This window comes from Microcebus murinus, chromosome 12 (assembly GCF_040939455.1).
Source record: "Microcebus murinus isolate Inina chromosome 12, M.murinus_Inina_mat1.0, whole genome shotgun sequence".
Taxonomy (NCBI): Eukaryota; Metazoa; Chordata; class Mammalia; order Primates; family Cheirogaleidae; genus Microcebus; species Microcebus murinus.
The window spans coordinates 64,723,134-64,742,484 of record NC_134115.1 but is presented as its reverse complement, the minus strand read 5'-3'; the positions used below and the strand labels follow the sequence as shown (position 1 = coordinate 64,742,484).

General features: G+C 37.5%; 1 protein-coding gene across 1 annotated transcript in view; it reads left to right on the top strand.

Moving 5' to 3' along the window:
* GRIN3A (glutamate ionotropic receptor NMDA type subunit 3A) overlaps positions 1-19,351 on the top strand; it is a 154,403-nt gene that overhangs the window by 92,998 nt on the left and 42,054 nt on the right. The window contains exons 4-5 of the mRNA XM_012768941.2: positions 7,068-7,213; positions 11,309-11,424. Of these exons, the coding sequence (XP_012624395.2) occupies positions 7,068-7,213; positions 11,309-11,424 (262 nt within the window). The remainder of the gene's footprint in view (positions 1-7,067; positions 7,214-11,308; positions 11,425-19,351) is intronic.

Sequence of the window (19,351 nt, the reverse complement as noted above, 5' to 3'; positions counted from 1 at the left end):
TACAATGACTCAAGTTGTCAGAAGAAACTGGGCTAAAGCTCATACAAATCAAACATGATTTTGTGGAATGTTGTTGACTAGTGATTAGCTGACCTAAAGTAAAGGGCTTCAGACTGGAAATGAAGGAAGAGGCAGTAAACTGCTTAAATTTAAGTGGAAGTAGTAGCTTCTGTAGAAGAAAATCAGAACAACATGAAAAAGAATCACAGCATAAGATGGACTCTGTAATTCACATTAGAAAAATACCACATGGGGCTCAGTAACATTATCTTCACCCTCATATTCCTGTATTCTAATGTTTAGAGCAGGCGTCCTCAAACTACGGCCCACGGGCCACATGCGAGTGTTTTTGCCCGTTTGTTTTTTTACTTCAAAATAAGATATGTGCAGTATGCATAGAAATTTGTTCATATTTTTTTAAACTATAGTCCGGCCCTCCAATGGTATGAGGGACAGTGGACTGTCCCCCTGTTTAAAAAGTTTGAGGACCCCTGGTTTAGAGCATGAGAAATAACTAAGGTAAATCCACAGGACAGTCCTAATGTGACTCTCATCCCTGTGTAATTATCAATAGTGCCCCCTTTTAAAGAAGTGTCCTAGTTTGCACTATAAATTACATGACCAAAACTATAAAACCATAATGATTTAAAACTGTAGCACAAATAGGTATATGTGATCTAAAGTTTTTCCAAGACTTGTACAGTAATACAAATCTGTAATGTTAGAATATAGTGCTAGATAAAAGTACCTTAAGGGCTTCAAGTCCGACAGACTTGGTTTCAAATCTAACTTTATCACTTTTGGCTGGTCTTAGACAATGCATTTAATCTCTCTGAATCTCAACTCCTCCTATGTATTAACAAATAATAAAAGTAGCAATCCCAGATTTAAATGTATTAACATTAGTAAGTATTCAAAAATGTTAGCTGTTATTTTATTATTATTATTATTCAGATGGAATAGATTAGTTGGGCAGGGACATAAAGTCACCCTTTATATACACAAACTATGTCTCAAGAGGAGTGTTTCCTTGTCATTGGAAACATTCAAGCAGAGACTTAACAGGGACTTAATAGTGATATGATAAATAAAGCCTTGCTATTCAAAGTCTGGTCCATGAACCATGGCATCAGCATCAATTAGGAGCTTTTTGACACAGAATCTCAAGCTCCAACTTAGACCTAATGAATCAGAATACATTTTTAATAAACCTCAGCTGGTACATTTAGACTTGCTATAAGAATTCAGACATTTATGGATGATTAGATGTGCAAAGCCCTTCTGAACACTGAGACCACCTGATATTATAGAGCCCACAAGTTTAAAGTGGATAAAATAATGCCATGGAGAGGAGTTATGGCCTCAATACCTATTATATCCCATTCCACTGGGGAAGTTAAGAATGACCCTTCCCACCCAGTAACAAAGAACATTATACCAAGTCAAATGACGACATTCCATTGAATATTTAAGTACCAATCTCAGATAGGTACAGATGTAGACCTTAAATGAACACACTCAAAATTGAGATTGTTTTTTAATCCAAAGCATCTTGCATGTAGTTTGATTATTTCCTGAGTTTACCTCTATTTGTTTTCAGCCACTTCTCCAATTTCTGGGTAATGTTTGATTATTTTTCATGTAGGTGCTCTCAGTAGAGTTCAGTATTCCATTAATATTGAACAATTCACATACAAATAGATAGTTTAACCTTAGATATTTCCCCAAGGTCTAAAGAGATTGATGCAAATATAAATAGAATTGGAAGAGCTGGTAAAGTATTTAGCTGAAACTTTAAAGAAATGTTTCTCTCCCTGGGACTCCCTGGCGATGGTTGTAATACAGCTCAAATGCTTTAGCTTTCTGCTTACTTTTATCCCCTCTCCTTGATGCAGGCTTTCTGACATCCCTGGCTGTGTGAATTACACACAAGGTGGACTATGCCGGCCCACCGGGTTACATCAATAGCTTCTTAGATCCCTTTTCTGATTCTATTATTCTGTGACTGCTGAGTACCCCATTGTTATTTTCTATTAGAATCTCACACAGAAATAAAAAAGAATATACTATCTTGAAATAATTAAGGTAACAACTAAAGGGAAAAAATAATTTTAAGGGAGAAAGAAAGGCAACATGAGATATGAAAAATCTGTAATATATCTAACCTAAGAGAATTTCATGTTAATGATTTAATTATACCAATATTTATCAAACATCTACTTTGTCTAAGCACTGTGTTTGTTACATAATAATAATAATAATAATAATAAGAGCAGCTAACATTTGTTGAAGACTTATCACCATATGAATGAGTTAGGCATAAGTCCCACCTATAATCTAGCAGGGAAGGCAGACTGAACAAATAATTCCAAGTGTTGTCAGTGCTATGTGAAATTGGAGGTATCTTGGGAGGGTGTTATAGGTGGCCTGACCTAGTCTAGGGGTCAATGAAGGCTTCCCTGAAAAAGTGACATCTAAGAGTTAGCCAGACAAAAAATGAAAAATAGTAGAGAGGAGGAAAATGAGCATCCCAGGTAGAGTGAAGACTATATGAAAGAGTTCTAATCAAGCAAAAGGTATATGTGGGAAGAACTGAGAGAACTGGCTAAAGCTTGAGGGCCAGAGGGAGAATGGGGAGAAGAGGCTAGACTAAGAAGGCAGATGCCAAATCTTTAAGGACTGTAGTTAGAGGCCATATGAGGAGTTTGGACTTTATTCCAAGGGTAATAGGGAGCCATTGATGGGTGTTAAGCAAGAGAATGACATTTACCAGATTTGAGTTTTAAGATTATTCTGAGTGGATTAAAGGTGAAGAAAAGGAATGTATGGAGGGCAGAGATGATGGTGGTTTTAACTAGGGAGGTGGCAGTGTTCGTAAAACAGCTCCAAGGTAGAGGGGTCTCTGTCAGGCTAATAGAATACTTTTCTCCTGAAGTCAGATTATTTATTAACTCTTGAAGGAAGTTCCCATTCTCAAAATCTCAGTACTGTTGCCTTCACAGAGCCAGTGAGGCAGATGTGGGAACTGATGAGCAAATGCAGCATAAAGTCATACAGAGGAAAAAACACAAAGGGGAAGTCCTCCACCAGAATTCTGAGCCTGGGTCTGTTGGTTCCTGACTCCTTCCAATACTTTGGGGAAAAAATGATGTACTGGGGCACTCGGCAAGGAAAATGAGAACCAGAAAGGCAGGTGTCTCTAAAAACAGGTCATAGGCCATAAAAATATTGTCACAACATAATATGAAATAATAGACTTATGGAAGAAATTCTTTTCATATAGGACACAAAAGTATTTTAATTAGTTATCCTACAGCCCTTTTACCTTAGAGAGAGGGTTTACTTAGAAAGCTTGAGTTGTGAACTATACTGTTGGAAGTTTTTGTGCTGAGTGGGATGACGAAGCTCTCATCTCCCTCTGGGTTCAAAGAATAGTTATCAATTGATCAATCATCAAGCATTTTATTGAGCAAATACATGATGAAAGGCATTAGAAATACAGTGATAAATTAAAATTGACATGATCCTTATTTACATAGAGCTTCTAGTTTAGTGAAGAAGCTGAGTCTAGATACACATGTGTAATCATGTGATTATACAATTAAATTTAATATTGCCACTGTGATAAGAAAGAAAGATATGTGTACTCTAAGAACTTATGACAAGAGGATCAGGCCTAGACAATAAGTTAGGTAAGTGTTGACTGAACTGAGAGTAAGTTAAAGGATGGAAGAATCATGCTAAAATGAATTAATCTGACCAACAGATACAGACTATGTGTCAGGTGCCAAGGGTCCTGATAGGTAACTGCGATATGCAAATGCATGAAACGTGGTCCGCAAGTTAGGAGAAACAGCATGGGCTGAATCCTGCTAATTGCTAGCTGTGAGAACTGGTGTTCCTTTACCCAAACCTCAGTATTTTAATCTGCAAAATAAGAAAATAACATCTATCTTTCAGGATTATGGGGAGGATTTAAAAAGCCCTTAGCTCACTGCCTGGCATATAAGTAGCAAGTGTTGTAATGATCAGAATGAGGGAATCAGTATACTGTAGTGTCAGAAGCAGTGTTCCGCAGTGGTCAAAAGCTGAATGTCCCCTTAATATTTTGAAAAAAAAAAAAAAAAAGCTGATGTTTTCTATCAGACTGAGCTTGAATCCCAGGGCCAACAATTACTAGCTCTGTGACCTTGGGCAAATATAAAATTGTTTAATCTTCAGGTTTTTCATGCAAAAAGAAGATAATAGAAATATCTACCTCGGGTTTCTTGGTAGGTGTAGCGGCCGCTTTTCGCTCCTGAGGTTGGTAGCGAAGGAATGAATAATTACTCAAACACATAGTGTTTAGAGAGAAGGGAAACGGCCAAAGTCTGAAGGAGAAAATGGCCCCCTCAGCTCAGTTCCCGTATTTATTTCCAAGGACACGTGCAAAGGGTCAGGGCCGTTTGCTAATTTCTTTAACAACTTCCGTACAGGTCAGCTGTTTTCAGCTGACGTTTGCACACAGCAAACAAGCAGCTTCGGGCAGGTGTTTTCACCTGACCTTTCATTCACCCTGCTCACGTTCTTTCTATCCAGCCATCCTTTCTTCTAGGCCCAGCCCCCACAGGCAGGATGGAAGAAGATAAGGCATGGAAAGATGAAAGGTTGATTAAATATTTTGGCTACATATTTTGTATGTAAAAGGGGCTGTATTAGCACAGATAAATAAGCAGTTGATTATTTTTGTTGTTATTGTTCTGGGTAGGAGGGTGAACCTAGGTAACACCAAAGACTTCTCATAGAAAATTTTGATCTAACTCTTGAAAAATGAATAGGTGTTGGACAGACAGAATGCTGATTGATTTGACTTGCTCAAGCTGTAGGACTGCAGTTTGCTGTTATGAGAATTGCCAGGGGAATTAAAGGCTCAAGGAGAATATTTTTAAAAGGCTGATGAGTTCTTTCTAAAATAATCTTCATTCCAATTGTTGCTGGGAGGCAGGATGATGTGGTAGGTAACAGCGTGGACTTTGAAATCAGGTAGACATGGGTTCTAATCCAGTCCCTACTACTTACAGCTGTGTGATCTGAGGCCCGTTACTTCACTTCTCTGAGCTTCAGTTCACTCATCTTTTACAGGAAGTAACAATAGTGCCCTCCTCATGAAGCTAGTATGAGGATTAAATAAAATAATCCAGGTAAAGTGCTAAGTACCAAGTCTGGCACATAATAAGTATTTAAGAAATGTGAGCTATTGTCATTATTGATGTTGCATTAAGGATATACAGCCATAAAACACTGGGATTTGTTCAGTGCATGGAGCAAGGACATTAAATGCAAGGGTATGCTGTATCACCTACTCAACAGTGAGGTATCCAAAGAAATACCATGAACTACCAGGTGGCAAGAGTTCCTATATGGCAGTGACTGCGGATATTTATCTTTGTGGCTCCAGTGACTTTGAGAGTGGTACATGGTAGGCTCTCAATACATGTTGAAAAATTAATGAGTGATTTATTTTGCTGATTTAAAAAATAAAGATTTTTCTACTTATACATATGATACATGTTTCTGTAGACAATCCACAAATAAAAAATAAAAAAATCAGTAACTTCACCACCAATGAGTTTTCATCCAAGGTGTGGGCATGTGTGTGTATAAAATATATATGAGAAATGACAATATTTAAATAAATATAAACATATTTAATTTTGACCATTCCATATAAAATCTTTTTTCCACTGATCATATGAGCATTTGCCTTGTTTTACTAAGTCCACTGATCATATGAGCATTAGCCTTGTTTTACTAAGTATACTTCACAAACATGACTTATATATTACATGACATTCTATAACGATGTGCCACATGGTTTATTTAACTATTTCCATACCAGTAAACCTTTAGTGTGTGCCAAAACCAATTCGTCTTCAAATATATGTTATTTGTTACCATATTCCGTGAGTTCTTTGGGGGTTGTATACAACTTAAAAATATAATTATTTAAAAAAAAACCTGTATATTATCTCCCTCCATAGAAGAAAATTACAAATACATATTTACATAATATATTGCATCACGTTTCAGAAGGTTAATAAACTCCATGAAGCCCATCCATAGATTCTTGTCCCCAGGGCTTCAGGTCAGAACCAACAATATAAAATATATTAATAGAAAGCAGAACAAAACAGTGCAAAGACTTCATTGTATTAATTGCAGAGACTAAAATATTGCTGACCACAGTAAAGTGGCCCAATCCCAGTTCATGTTTTAAATAGTCTGTGTTTTAGATTCCACATTAATGCTTCTCTACAACTTTTGTTGAATAATAATGGGTCACGTGATATATCTTTATTGCCCTTAGTGACAGAAAGTCTCTGCAGGACTCCCAATGCACAGTCTTTTCTCACTGTGAGGTCTTGCATCCTAGAAACCTATGACACTATTGGGTCTACTCCCGCCACCTTTCCCCCATCACTCCTAATTATCTTACATACCATTCCATTTGAGCAAATATACATCTTGACTCAGCGTTGGATAATATAGTTACTTCAAGGAAAGAGAGCATATTATAATAACAACAAAAATAAATTCAACAAACTTAAAATGTAATATAGCATAAAGATGGATCAACACAAAAGTGATGTATTCACAGCAATCTCAGGACTCAAGGTTTAACTTGGCCTTTGTGTAGCTCTAACCAAGGAGGATCATAATCTTTATTATCTGAATCGTATACTTTGATATACAATTTACAGTAATGAGGCTGATTCTACATGCCAATTTGTACAGCTTCTAAATAATTCTAATAGGTTCTCAATAAAAAGCAAAAAACTGGTTTTATATTTTGGGTTTGTTGTTCCCATCTGTTTGCTTCTGAAGATAGAACAATTTCTGATGTAAAATCTGGGATATGAAAGGGCATATACCTATGTCAGCTCATTTCTATGTGCATGTTTATGTCTGTGGGTGTTAGCAAAGTTCTAAATTATTATTAGGTTTCAAACAGTGATTGAAAAGAAAAACTTTGAAAGCAGTTCTAAGAATAATTTATACTAAAGCCATTTGGTTTTCTCCTTCATAAGCTGCACCATCCCTCACAAGGCTTCCGCTTTGGAACTGTCCGAGAAAGCAGTGCTGAAGATTATGTGAGACAAAGCTTCCCGGAGATGCATGAGTATATGAGAAGGTACAATGTTCCAGCCACCCCCGATGGAGTGGAGTATCTGAAGTGAGTGTCACCCTCTTGCATCCAAAAGTTCTCACTGAATACAAGTCATTTAGATACCAACGTAGTGTTTGTTAGCTTTTGAAAATGACAGATAAATATACCCACTATGTGTTCAGTAACACCTCAGACTGTGTGAGATCCGGGAGGCAGTATGGAATAGCATGTATTTAATTATGTGACCTAGATTACTAGTTACCTGCATCGTTTCAAGTTGGCAGCAGCTTTGTTCCAAGAGCCAGTGGGACCATTAGTGGAGCAGATGGTGGGGGAAGAAAATGTCGGCTTGGCATCGCTTGAGAAAACAATGATGCTGAAATGATCAAACACACAGGGAATGTAGCCAGAAGATAAAGTGTCCCAAGGCAACTCTTTCCTGCACAGTGAATCTCTGAGCCCATGGAATGCCTCCTCTGGCCACAAGGAAATGGGATTTATCTTAGAGATTTCCCGTAGAAAGGAAATAAGATAGAAGGCAATGTTTCCCATGCCTGTATCCTTCTCATCAGAATTTATGAGAAGCAATCTAGAGAAATCACATTTCCATGGCAGATTATCAGAGCCTGTAATCCAGTGAGGCTGAATGCAAAGGCGGACGGTGCAGGCATGGGTCTGCTCCTGTAGTGTGCCTGGCAGAAGGGATGAATGGCTCCTGATAAGCCCCGATGCACGAGGGTGAGCAGTCCTCCCTCTCCTTCCCCATGGCATCAGGACAATAACAGACATCCAATCCTCCTATTCCTAGAATGATGCAGTATCAGGAAACTGGTTTTTCCATGGTCAGCTGTGATAATCTCCCCAAAGGACCTGCCACCTCAAATTATTGTTTAAGAAAAAGAGAAAATAAGTAAATAATTTCATAGCACATAAGGGCTCTGTCTTTCTCAAGGGCTTTCATAGTAGGCCACTGAAACAATTTTATGGACTTTTAACTGTAGCTTAGAGAGAAAACGTTGTTCTCTCCTATTAGCAAAGTTATATATGATGTTTAAGTACAGTGAAATGCCACTCTTAATTTTGTAAGAACATCAAAACATTACAGCCCCTCTCTGACTTGGAGTGTAGAGCTCCTTTGCCTCCAAGATCCTCTTCTGTATCCTCTTCTTCAGGCAAATTCATGGTTGAGGGAGAGAACAAGATTTCAGGGAGACAGCCATGCCTTGCAGTTCGATAGGAATGGCTGACAAACTGCTGGCATGGCGAAACGCTGGCAGGGTGGAAAGGATGAGGTGAGCCCCTGCTGCAGTCCCCAGGAGCTCCACTGCACTCAGGGTATTCATGCATTCCAGGGCCCACCTGAGAAGGTCCCCATGCCCAGTGGTGGTCCCATCATGGCCTGCAGAAAACAATCATTAGGAAAGTAGGAACAGATGAAGAAGGCCCCAAAGAAGTAAATCTTCCATGGTAATGCAGCTAGTCAGTGGTAGAGTCAGAACTAGAACCAGGTCTCTGGCATCTAACTACTGCTTCAGCCTACTCTAGGCTGAACCATGATGGAAGAGTAGGTCCTTGCTGTTCAAAGAACAGTCCATGTTCCAGCAGCATCCACATTCCAGTTAGTATCTGGGAGCTAGTTAGAAATGCAGTATCTCAGGTCCCATCTCAAACCTGCTGTATCAAAATCTGCAATTTAACAAGCTCCCCAGGTGGTTCACTGATTGAAATTGGAACATAGGCAGAGCTGATCATGAATGCCCTCTCACTTCTTTTCTCTGGGCCTTCTCTCTCTACCTTTGGCTTAGTCATTTCCTGTGTGCTTAGCCACCACTCCAAGTAATCTCGGTCTTCATGTCACCCCACTGGCATCCCAGAGCTCCGACCTGCAAGGCACATCCCGTGGAGTTGCCTATACAAGACAGGTTCCTATGTGCAGAACTTGTCCTTCCTCTCTCCCGTGAAAATTCCTCTGAGTTTAGTGTTACTCTCTCAAGGTCCGACTTTCTCAGATGACAGTTTGTCAATAAATTCATCCCTATCAAAATGCTCATTTATTTTAGTATGTTAATATGTTACTGGTTCTTTTTGTGGTATGTGATATGTATTTGCAAATGGATGCTCAAAGAAAGACAGATCATGATTCTATAATAGAAGAAACAGCTGGAGGCCCTGCCAAGTACAATGGTGATTCAGCCAGTCTAAAAGCTACTTATACCTGGATCACACCCGGCCACTTCCTCACCAGTGACTCAGGGTTCCTTGGGAGTCTGTGAGCTGATTGCTTCTTGCCTTCTTATACAACAGAAACTTATGATAGCTAACTGTACTTTGGAGCCCCAAATCAGGAGTAGTTATTTAAGGATACCAGTAACACTAGACTTTAGAAATTATTGGTTCAAAACAATGAATTGATCCTCAATTTTTTCTATGATCATATTGCTATCACAAATATTTGTGGAATATTAGCAAATGGTAACTTGTTGCTATGTAGCTCCCAAGGTACATTCTGCTACGGTGGCAATAAAACTTTGACTGGAGAAACAATTTTCAGCTCAATTTTGGTTTTACTGCCAGGATTGGATTCCATTAAGTTTCAACTCCCAGGAGACAATTCACATCCCCAACCCTTTCTGAAGCTTCCCACTGCTGTGGAGCTGGGAAGTGCTTTCCTTTTTCTTGAAGTTAGACATAGGCCTCCTTGTAACTCAAATCCAATACCTCCTGGAAACAGGGATGAATTTTCAATTGGCTAGTTCACTTCCTGAAAGAGTAGGAAAAAGGAGCAATGGTCATTGGCATCAAAAAGGGAAGTTGATCTACTTACTTTGTGTTCCTATGTGGCCCAGGCACAGCCATCCATGTAAAGATGTGTTTCGTGCCCAGCGATAAATCTTCCAGGTGTCTAGGGATGTCTTTCTCATTTAAATTTTTGATGTACCCTAGCTATATTCTACTCTGAGCTTAGAGGACACTCCTCTGTGTTGAATTCCAGCAGCCTCATTCCCGACTCTAAGAGAGGAAGGACTAAGCTCAGATAGAATAGAGAATTGTTCTCTTTGCAAACTGTTTGGACAACTATGAGAGTAGAAAAGCCTTCCTTAAATGGATGTATGTCCTATACCATCCCAAAAAGGATTTGAAGTGGCTGAAAACAAAGAAGTCTTTTCATATATCTTAAACAGTTCCCTTTAAAATTCCTCCTTCCTTGCCCCCTTTATAAGTGGGAGCTTAGCCTGTGCTGAGACATTGCCTTCATCTGGACCGTTTCTGTACCTTTGTTCAAAATATGGGAAGAGTTTTATGAATGATGCCCAAGCTGTCTGATGGCAGCTTGAGTCCAGCCCATTGCCAATTCGTTAATACAGCCCAGGGACACCTACCTTAAATTATTCTTGCCTGAACTGCCTACTGGGATGGGAGTGGAACATGAATCTCTGGGGATATATTAATAAATCAGGTCAGTAAGATATATTACATAAGCTTCCCCTTCCATTTAGTGAATGCTAACCTATGGACTTTAAAGAAATCATAACTTCCTTTTCCCCAAAAGTGCTATATCTCTTATATGTATTGCCTTAATATCTACTCCTAAATATAAAGTAATATTTGATTTCTGAAGAATATGATAGTGATCATGACAGAAAGAAATAAAAATTTCAGTGCTGATTAATGAGACTACCTGGCTCCAACACTTCCTAGCTATGTAACTTAGGTCAAGTTACTTCAATTCCCCGGGCCTCAATTTCATCATCTCTTATGTCATAGTCATTATGAGTGATAAAATGTACAGAGAACCATAAACACAATGCCTAACACAAAGAAGCTGCCCTGACAATGGAAGAGAAATGAAACTTCTTTGTGCACCTTCCTATTCAATTCAGAGTTTCTCTGGCTTTGTTGTTAGATTTAGAAATAATGAAAGGGACTGGTAGATAAACCCATTTGAAAGACATCATGGTCTCTTATAAGGGTATCAGTTTCCCCTGGTCTGAACTCTAGAGGTCGGTGAGATGCCAACAAAGCTGAGTCAGCAGCTAGCTGGCTTGTCCTGCCCTTAATGTCCAGCTTTCTGTCCCCTAAACAAAAGCCAGCTGTCAGCCTTAGCACTTCCTGTCCATTAATGAATCATTTTCACTTTTCTTCTCTTGGTCTTAAATATAGGAATGATCCAGAGAAACTAGACGCCTTCATCATGGACAAAGCCCTTTTGGATTATGAAGTGTCAATAGATGCTGACTGCAAACTTCTAACTGTGGGGAAGCCATTTGCCATAGAAGGTATTAATCAGTCACCTTTGATACACTTTTACTCAGGATGTGCTCAGTTTGCCAGCCTAGCAAGTCACAAATGCCAAAGTCAGAAGCAAAGAGCTATTCATCTTCCCTTGTTTTCGTTTTCAATTCATAAGCACTTAGCTATTAAGTTGCTGAAGTTAGGAATTTGTTTTTCACCTACTCAACAAACATTTATTTACCCAGTTGTCAGGGGAAAAAAAATCATGGTTACCCAAATGATGTTGCTTCAGATATCTGGGAGTAGTGGCACAGTGTAATAAATGGGAAGTCCATTTCTTATACCAGATTTATTTAATCTGTATTTTTTTAACAGCCAAATACTGTAGTGAATCTGATGCAAAACATAGAGTGATTATATTTTACAACTGGAAAGACTTCAACATTGATCTAATCTAATCTACTCAGTTTCCACACAAGAAAGCCCAGGAACATTATATCACATTTACTTAATCATATAATTAGACAATAACACTAGGATTAGAAATCTAAATCTCATAGTTCTTACATAAGTATTCTTCTACTAGTTGGAAAATAAGTAGAAAAAAAATGTTCTGTAGTTTAGTACCCTTTAGGGTCCTAAATAAAACCTTATTTGGGACCTCAGGTTTGCCTTTCTCCCTACTGGCAGCAAATTTTTGCTTCCAACTTGATCAACCAATCAATCAAACTTTAGGACCAAAGAAAGATTGCTTTGTCAGTAGCTTCTTTCATTTTGAATGACAGTTGATATATGGAGCTGATAGTTTGAACCAGCAAATTTCACATCTCCCAATTCCCAGCTTCTCTTCCCTGCGAGTGCATGCTGGCTCTCAAGACAGCCATGCTCACTTGTCAGAAAACACTTTGGCTTAAAACAATCCCGTGGGGGTGCCCAAGTCCTATTTCCAGAAATCTGTACTTTCCTGTATGTTAACGAGGATATCAAGGCTAATCTGATTCCAATTTCCCAACCACAGTTGGTCTCTGTCTCCCCTAAACACTTCAGCAGAATTTTTTACTTTAGTCTTTGTTTTGTGATAAATGAGACTGTAATAGCTGATGCTGTTTCTCTGAGCCTTCTCCTAGGAGAAATCAGTCTCCTCTCCAGGCAACGTGACCCCCACCTGAACCAAGGATGGAACTCAGGATGAGAGACAGTGGTAGTGGTCTTCTATTAAGACCACAGTCTGGGATAGCAAAAGCAGAAAAAGAAAAAGCTAGAAAACCAAATGACATTCAGGATATAACCTCATTTTTATGTAACAATGGAAAAATTCCCAATTTTTGTGGCATCTGGGGATGTTACATTTTATTTCTGTCCTAGATCCACTGGGTAATTGAGGTCCCTTCTGCTATTAGTAGCTACTAACAATGAATCATCTGCAGAGGGCAGAAGAATGAGGGGCTCCATTTTCCACCTTTGTCTTCAGGGGGCAACCCTATCTTGTCAAAAGACAGTGGTAAGATGGCTTGTTTGCCTCTGCTAGACCCCAGTGCCAGATGCCACACAATTAACTCCCCACTGGTTTCCTGTTTATGTTTCCATCTGTGCTCCTGAGACTTACTTAGTGTCTTGCGGTTCCCGTCATCTCTAGACACACCACATTGTTTTCAAAGGGGATAAGCACAAAATGGCGCATGGAAGAGCTCTCCCTGCAAGGGAGCAGGAAAACTGCAGATTTTAACTGAGAGAGTTAAATAATTGTTGGTTTATTCTCAAAATGATGGGGTACAAATCAGAAAATTTACTTTGCAACTGCGCCTGCCAACAAGTTCACAACTAAAAACATAACTCGATAAACCTACAAAGGGAGGATACTTATAAGTTATACACAATAACGTGACAGAGATACTATTAAAAGTCTTATTTTTTGTATTTTTTATTTTTATTAAACTAGCTAATTGATGATAGTAGCAAAAGTCTTGATTGCTGCTTTTTAAAAAAATGTTAAGCGCATAGATTTTCAGGGAAATATTTCTCTCAATGAAAATTTTGAAAACATTGTATGGTTTCGTTTAACAACATTTAAGTTTTTGAATTTATTAAAATGTGAACTTTATTAAGTTAGACTGTATAAAACAAAATCATCAAAACAGTTTATGAACAATACTTTTCCCGTTTAGCTTACAGAAATGTTTTATATGACTACCAGTACCTCTTCACAGGGCCCAGTACAATGCTAGGCATATGACAATTATGTAATAAATAATGTATTATCTATTAAATAACTCATTAGGTTGGATTTGAAATAAGTACCTAATTTACTTACTAATGTAGTTAACCAACAGCATTCTCTTAGTTTGCACATACTTTCCCAAGGGTTTAAATGATTTCAGCAATTTAGACAGGAGAGGAAACAGAGTGCAATGATTCCTTCATACTGAATGTACCTTCATTGTACAAAGTATTGATAGTATACCTACTCAGTTTGACACTGTTATGGTCTGAATGTTTGTGTCCTTCCAAAAATCATATGTTGAAAACTACTTCCTAATGTGACGGAATTAGAGGTAGGACCTTTTGGGAGGTGATTAGGTCACGAAGGCTTTGCTCTTATAAAACAGAATTAATACTCTTGTAAAATAGGTCCAAGGAGCTCATTCATTCTTTCCAGCATGTGAACACAGAGCAAAAAGGTGCCATCTATGAACCAGAAATCAGGCTTTGGCCTTCACCAGACACCATATCTGCCAGCACCTTGATCTTGGATCTCCCAGCCTCCAGAATTATAAAAATAAATTTCTCTTGTTCATAAGCCACCCAGTCTATGGTATTTTGTTACAGAAACCTGAACATACTCAGATAACTACTAAATACCCCTTCTAATCTCACCATTCTTCATTTATTGGACTTAAAAAGTAAAAGAAAGGCAAATGAGAGAGAGTGGCTCCACACTTAGTTTGAAATTCTTCCTTGAGTATTCATTGATGCTAAAGAGTATGTGGTAGAACAAACCAAAACTATTAGGAATTCAAAAGCATGTGGAAAATTTCTGGTCAAATTTAAATACCATACACCAAGACACAAATACATATTGCTGGGGGGGGGGGGTAGAAGGAATAAAGTGTTGAAATAAATCAATACACGTCCCAAATGTATGCTTCGGAGTTAGCTGACAATAACGGTCAAACAAGGAAAAAGAGTAATGTAACTGCACAATAATGACTTTTGACCTTTCTGCCAAAGACATTTGCCTATTTTTAAGTGTGTTCTTTTACATGCTTTCCAATAATTACTTAAAACAGCACTTGGAATGGTAGCTCAGGAGTCTGAGTGCTTGGGTTAGAATAGAATTGCTGTCGCTAACTGCAAAGTTACTTAATCTGCTCTTCCTGTTCCTCTTCTACATAATAGGGAGACAAACAGTGCATCTATGATAGGTTGTAGGATTAACTAAAATAATCAATGTAAAACATATACTGTAGGAACATGCCTGGCACATGGGAAGTGCTCAGTAATTTATTATTATTCAGTGTATTGAATTAATACATTGAGACCAATTCACTATACAGTTCTCCCAGGATAGCCTCCATAGGTCTCAGCTTCTCCCACACATTTCTCTCTCCACTTTGATGTGCTGGGGATAAGGGAAATACATTTTTAAAGTCTCCTTTTTAGTTGGAACCATTACAATATGTTCTCAACCATTGTCTCAGAGCAGCTAAATATGGTACTCCAAGGACAGACTGCAAAACTGAATAAATCTTTCCTCCTAAAGCCTTTTTAACCCTATCTGAGATCTTATTTTCAAAACATCTATTTCCAACCACAGTTCAGGAAGATTCTTTCAGTCTATGAATTTCTAACTATACATTTGCTAGCCTCAATATATTTCCACCACTTTTAGTTGAGTAAAGCTGATATATCCATGGGAAAGAGATCAGGATTCTATTCTGAAAATTGTTCTCTTGGGCTATTAAGCTGTATCCAATTTCCAGGGTGCCTGATGCCTTCATCTTTGGGGTTGAAGGATTCCATTTTGCTTCATCCATCAATCACAAAATAGTCAACTCTGTCTTTATTACAAAGCCACGTTTCTAATGATAATGAAAGCAACTCGGGCTGCTAAGTTGAGTCAGCAATTTAAAAATAAGAATTCTTTGACCAATGAACATGAGCAAATCTGGAAAGCAACTGATAAAGAAGACAGAAATAAAAACCTGAACATTTTACTATTTTATGTTTCTGAATAAAATGGATTTTTATATCTTTTAACAAATGCCTCTTCTCATCACCACATAATCTTTTCCTACTTTTCCCCTCATTCTGTATGCACAGATTGTTTTAATTAGCTAATAGTAGTTATTATTAATGCTAGAAATCATTAAAATATCAATATTTGATATATGTATTAAAATATAAAATTTAAAAGAGTTGTAATCTATTTTTAGCAGTCAACTACAAATTACCGTAGACATGATGGAGTGGAATGATTTAATATTTATTATTTCCTTTATGGCAATTTTTTATAAATGTCTCTATAATTTCAACATAGGTTTTATTCTTAAGGAAATTTTAATACATTTGTTGTAGTACCAAAATTCTATTCTTAGAATAAGTAGACTTATCATAAGTATGAATTTCAAAATTTAAAAAACTTCCCTTTTCATGTAGTTTTGTCTTATCTACCAAAGATACCACTATCAAAAATCACCCCAGTTGCCTCTCTCATCCTCTCATCTGGTAGCAATTTCTCAGTCCTCTGAACTTCCACAGTTTTATCTGTTCTCCTCATTGTGTCCTAGTCATTATATTTTTTCCTTTGTTGAATGTATGCCTCACTCATCTTTTTTTTCCAAGAAAAATCATGTAACTTTCTCCCATGTTACATAGTCTGTGTATACCTCATCTCCCTCATCTCTCATCCCCCTCATCTCTCCTCCTACCTTAAGCTTCTTATGGATGGATTCTGCGCTGTGTCTAATTCAACTGGGTAATTTCCATCACACTTGGCAGAGAGCCTGGCACAGAATAAGCATTCAACACATGTTTGTGGAATTAATGGATAGATGAATGGGTGAGCAATAAATGTTTATCAAATGAAAACAAGTCTGCCATTATTATGCTAATATGGTTTGGAATTATTAGATTTAAGAGAATTTTTTAGAAGAAACAATATGATTCGTGAGGGTCCTTGTTAATGAATTTCCTCACCTATATAATCATATACAAGTTCTCACACTGTATCTATACAACTTACTGAAAAGTTTTTAAATAAAATCTGTGAATAATATATACTTGTTTCTGCTGAAAACAAACTACCAGTTTAGATGATTGTGGTTTTTTTAATCAATTACCTAGTTTGGGGGATTACATCAATATGCCTACAGTAATGGGGCCCATATCAAAAGGGAGGAAACAGGTCAAGTATTCCCTTGACTTGGTCGAATGTTGTAATGAACATGGTGGAGACAGAATTGGATTTAGAACCAAACAGACCTACTTTCAAATGCTGGCTTTGCCAGCTACCAGCTGTGTGATCTTGGCAGTTTATTTATTCAATCTTTGTCTCTAAGTAATACATACTCTGGCACAGGTTCATGTAGGGATGCATGTGGAATAGTGCCTGGCACATAGTAGAGCTCAGTATGTCCTAGTTCTTATTATTAGAATCCCAGAATGATTTAACTGAACTATGTGCAAATAATCTTGTTCTAGCGAATAATCTTGTTCTAGCGAATAATCAACAAAATGGGGTAAAGTATGTAAAAAGTTTCTTATAGAGCAGTACTTAGTGTATCAAAGCCCTCAATAAATATTAGAAGTTTTTGTTGTTGAAAACTACTGCCCTGAGGAAGAAAAACACATTAATATTCAGCCAACCTGGTTAATTATTCTGACCATCAACTCTCTCCTACCAGATAGTCCCAAGTCCTCCTACACTTTATTCTTATATGTACCAGTCTTCTTTCTTGTGGAGCCTATCTCAATTATAATAAATAATCATTATTCTGTGCATTGTTTAGTATCTCTCTTCCCAGTAGAATATACATTGCATGACAGCAGAAACCGTACCTGCCTTGGTTACTGCTAAATCTTGACCACTTAACACGGTGCCCAGTCCCTCAGGATATATTTGTTGGATGAATAAATGAGTGAATGTGTGAGTCAGTGACTTGGTATATAATATTATTATATTTGTGTCCAGTACTGTGCCTGACATGTAAATAAGTACTGAATAAATGTATATGCAGTTGAATAGTCAATAGCATTTATTATAAATTTCTAAAGAAAACTGGTTACTTCCTTATAATAAGTTACCCATTCTTTAAAGAATGTTATTTAAAGATAACATCAGTGGAAGAAAGAGCTGCCCATCCAAAGTCTTTTATTTTCAGTCTTTCCTTTCAAACCAAAACTACTAGGCACAAAACAAGCACTCAAAATAGCTCACTGAATGGAAAATTCTAATCATGCTTTTGACATTGTCATCATTTCCTTGACTCCCCATTGTTAAGGAACAAACAAAATCATCAAGAAAGAAAAAACATACAACTCATAAAAACCCCAAATTTTTCCACATTATTTATTTCTTCTCTTTTATTGGTTATACACACATCTCAAGCCTTGTTATTGTTCTAAAAAAAGATTTATGTATCTGCATTAAAAAAGGATCAAAAACCAATGTTCTTGGAATTGAGTTATAAGATAGAATAATTATAGGAGTTATTTGTTCCCATTAAGTATCTTTGGAACCTTGACAGCCTTTTAATCTTTGTCTGTGAAAAAGGAACTAACCACATTTTTAATTTTTCTTCCTCAATCATGTTGAAGGCAAAAAATCTTTTATTCACTATGCTATCCGACAGCTAAAAACAAAATGTAGTTAATTAGCCTCTTTGACATGGCTCACCAAAGAGATTAACAGTGTAGTAACATTGTGGAAAGCAAGTAAAGCCACACAGTGTGAGGATACAGAGAGTCTAAGCTGTCTATTAAAACTCTGACAACAGGCTGGGCACGGTGCCTCCCTAGCACTCTGGGAGGCCCAGGGAAAAGGATTGCTTGAGCTCAGGAGTTTGAGACCAGGCTGAGCAAGAGCAAGACCCCATCTCTACAAAAAAATAGAAAAATAAACAGGGTGTGGTGGTACGTGTCTGTAGTCCCAGCTACTTAGGAGGCCGAGGCAGGAGGATAGCCTGAGCCCTGGAGTTTGAGGCTGCAGTGAGCTATGATGACACCAACACACTCTAGCCAGGGCAGAGAGCAAGATTCTGTCTCAAAAAAACCAAAAATACTCTGACAACAAATTAATTCTATCTTTGTGCTCTTCCCCCATTCCTTCCCCTGCCTCCCTTGCCCTGAGTAACCACTATCCTGGATCTTTAATTTACCATATCCTTGTTTTTTTTCTAAATATAGTATTATCACATATATATGTATTCCTAAAAACATATTGTTTTGAATATGTTAATATTTATACAATGAATTCGTGCTGCAAGTAATCATCTGGGACTGACCTTTTTTCACTCTATAGCATATTGCTAAGAGTCATCCATATCATTACATCTAGTTCCAATTCATATATTTTTCATTATATAATATTCCAACCATATAAATATTCCACAATTTATTTACCCATTCCCCTGCCAAAGAAAATTTGGGTTGTTGCCAAATTTTGCTTTTATGAACAGTACGTCTAAGAACATTCTCGTACATGTCGTCTGCTATGCTTGTGGAGCAGTTCTTGGGGAACGTTCTTAGGAGCAGAATTATTGGTCTTAAAGTATGTAAATGTTCAACTATACAAAATAATACCAAACTGTTTTCCAAAGTGGTTATATCAATTTGCATTCCAATAAGCAATATATAAATGGTCTTAGTGATCCATGTCTTCTCCAACAATTGATATTACCAGACTTCTTTAGGTTTGGGGGTAGTTGGTTTTTTTTTGGGCAATTGAAGTTAGTTCTTATATGTTCTTGTTGA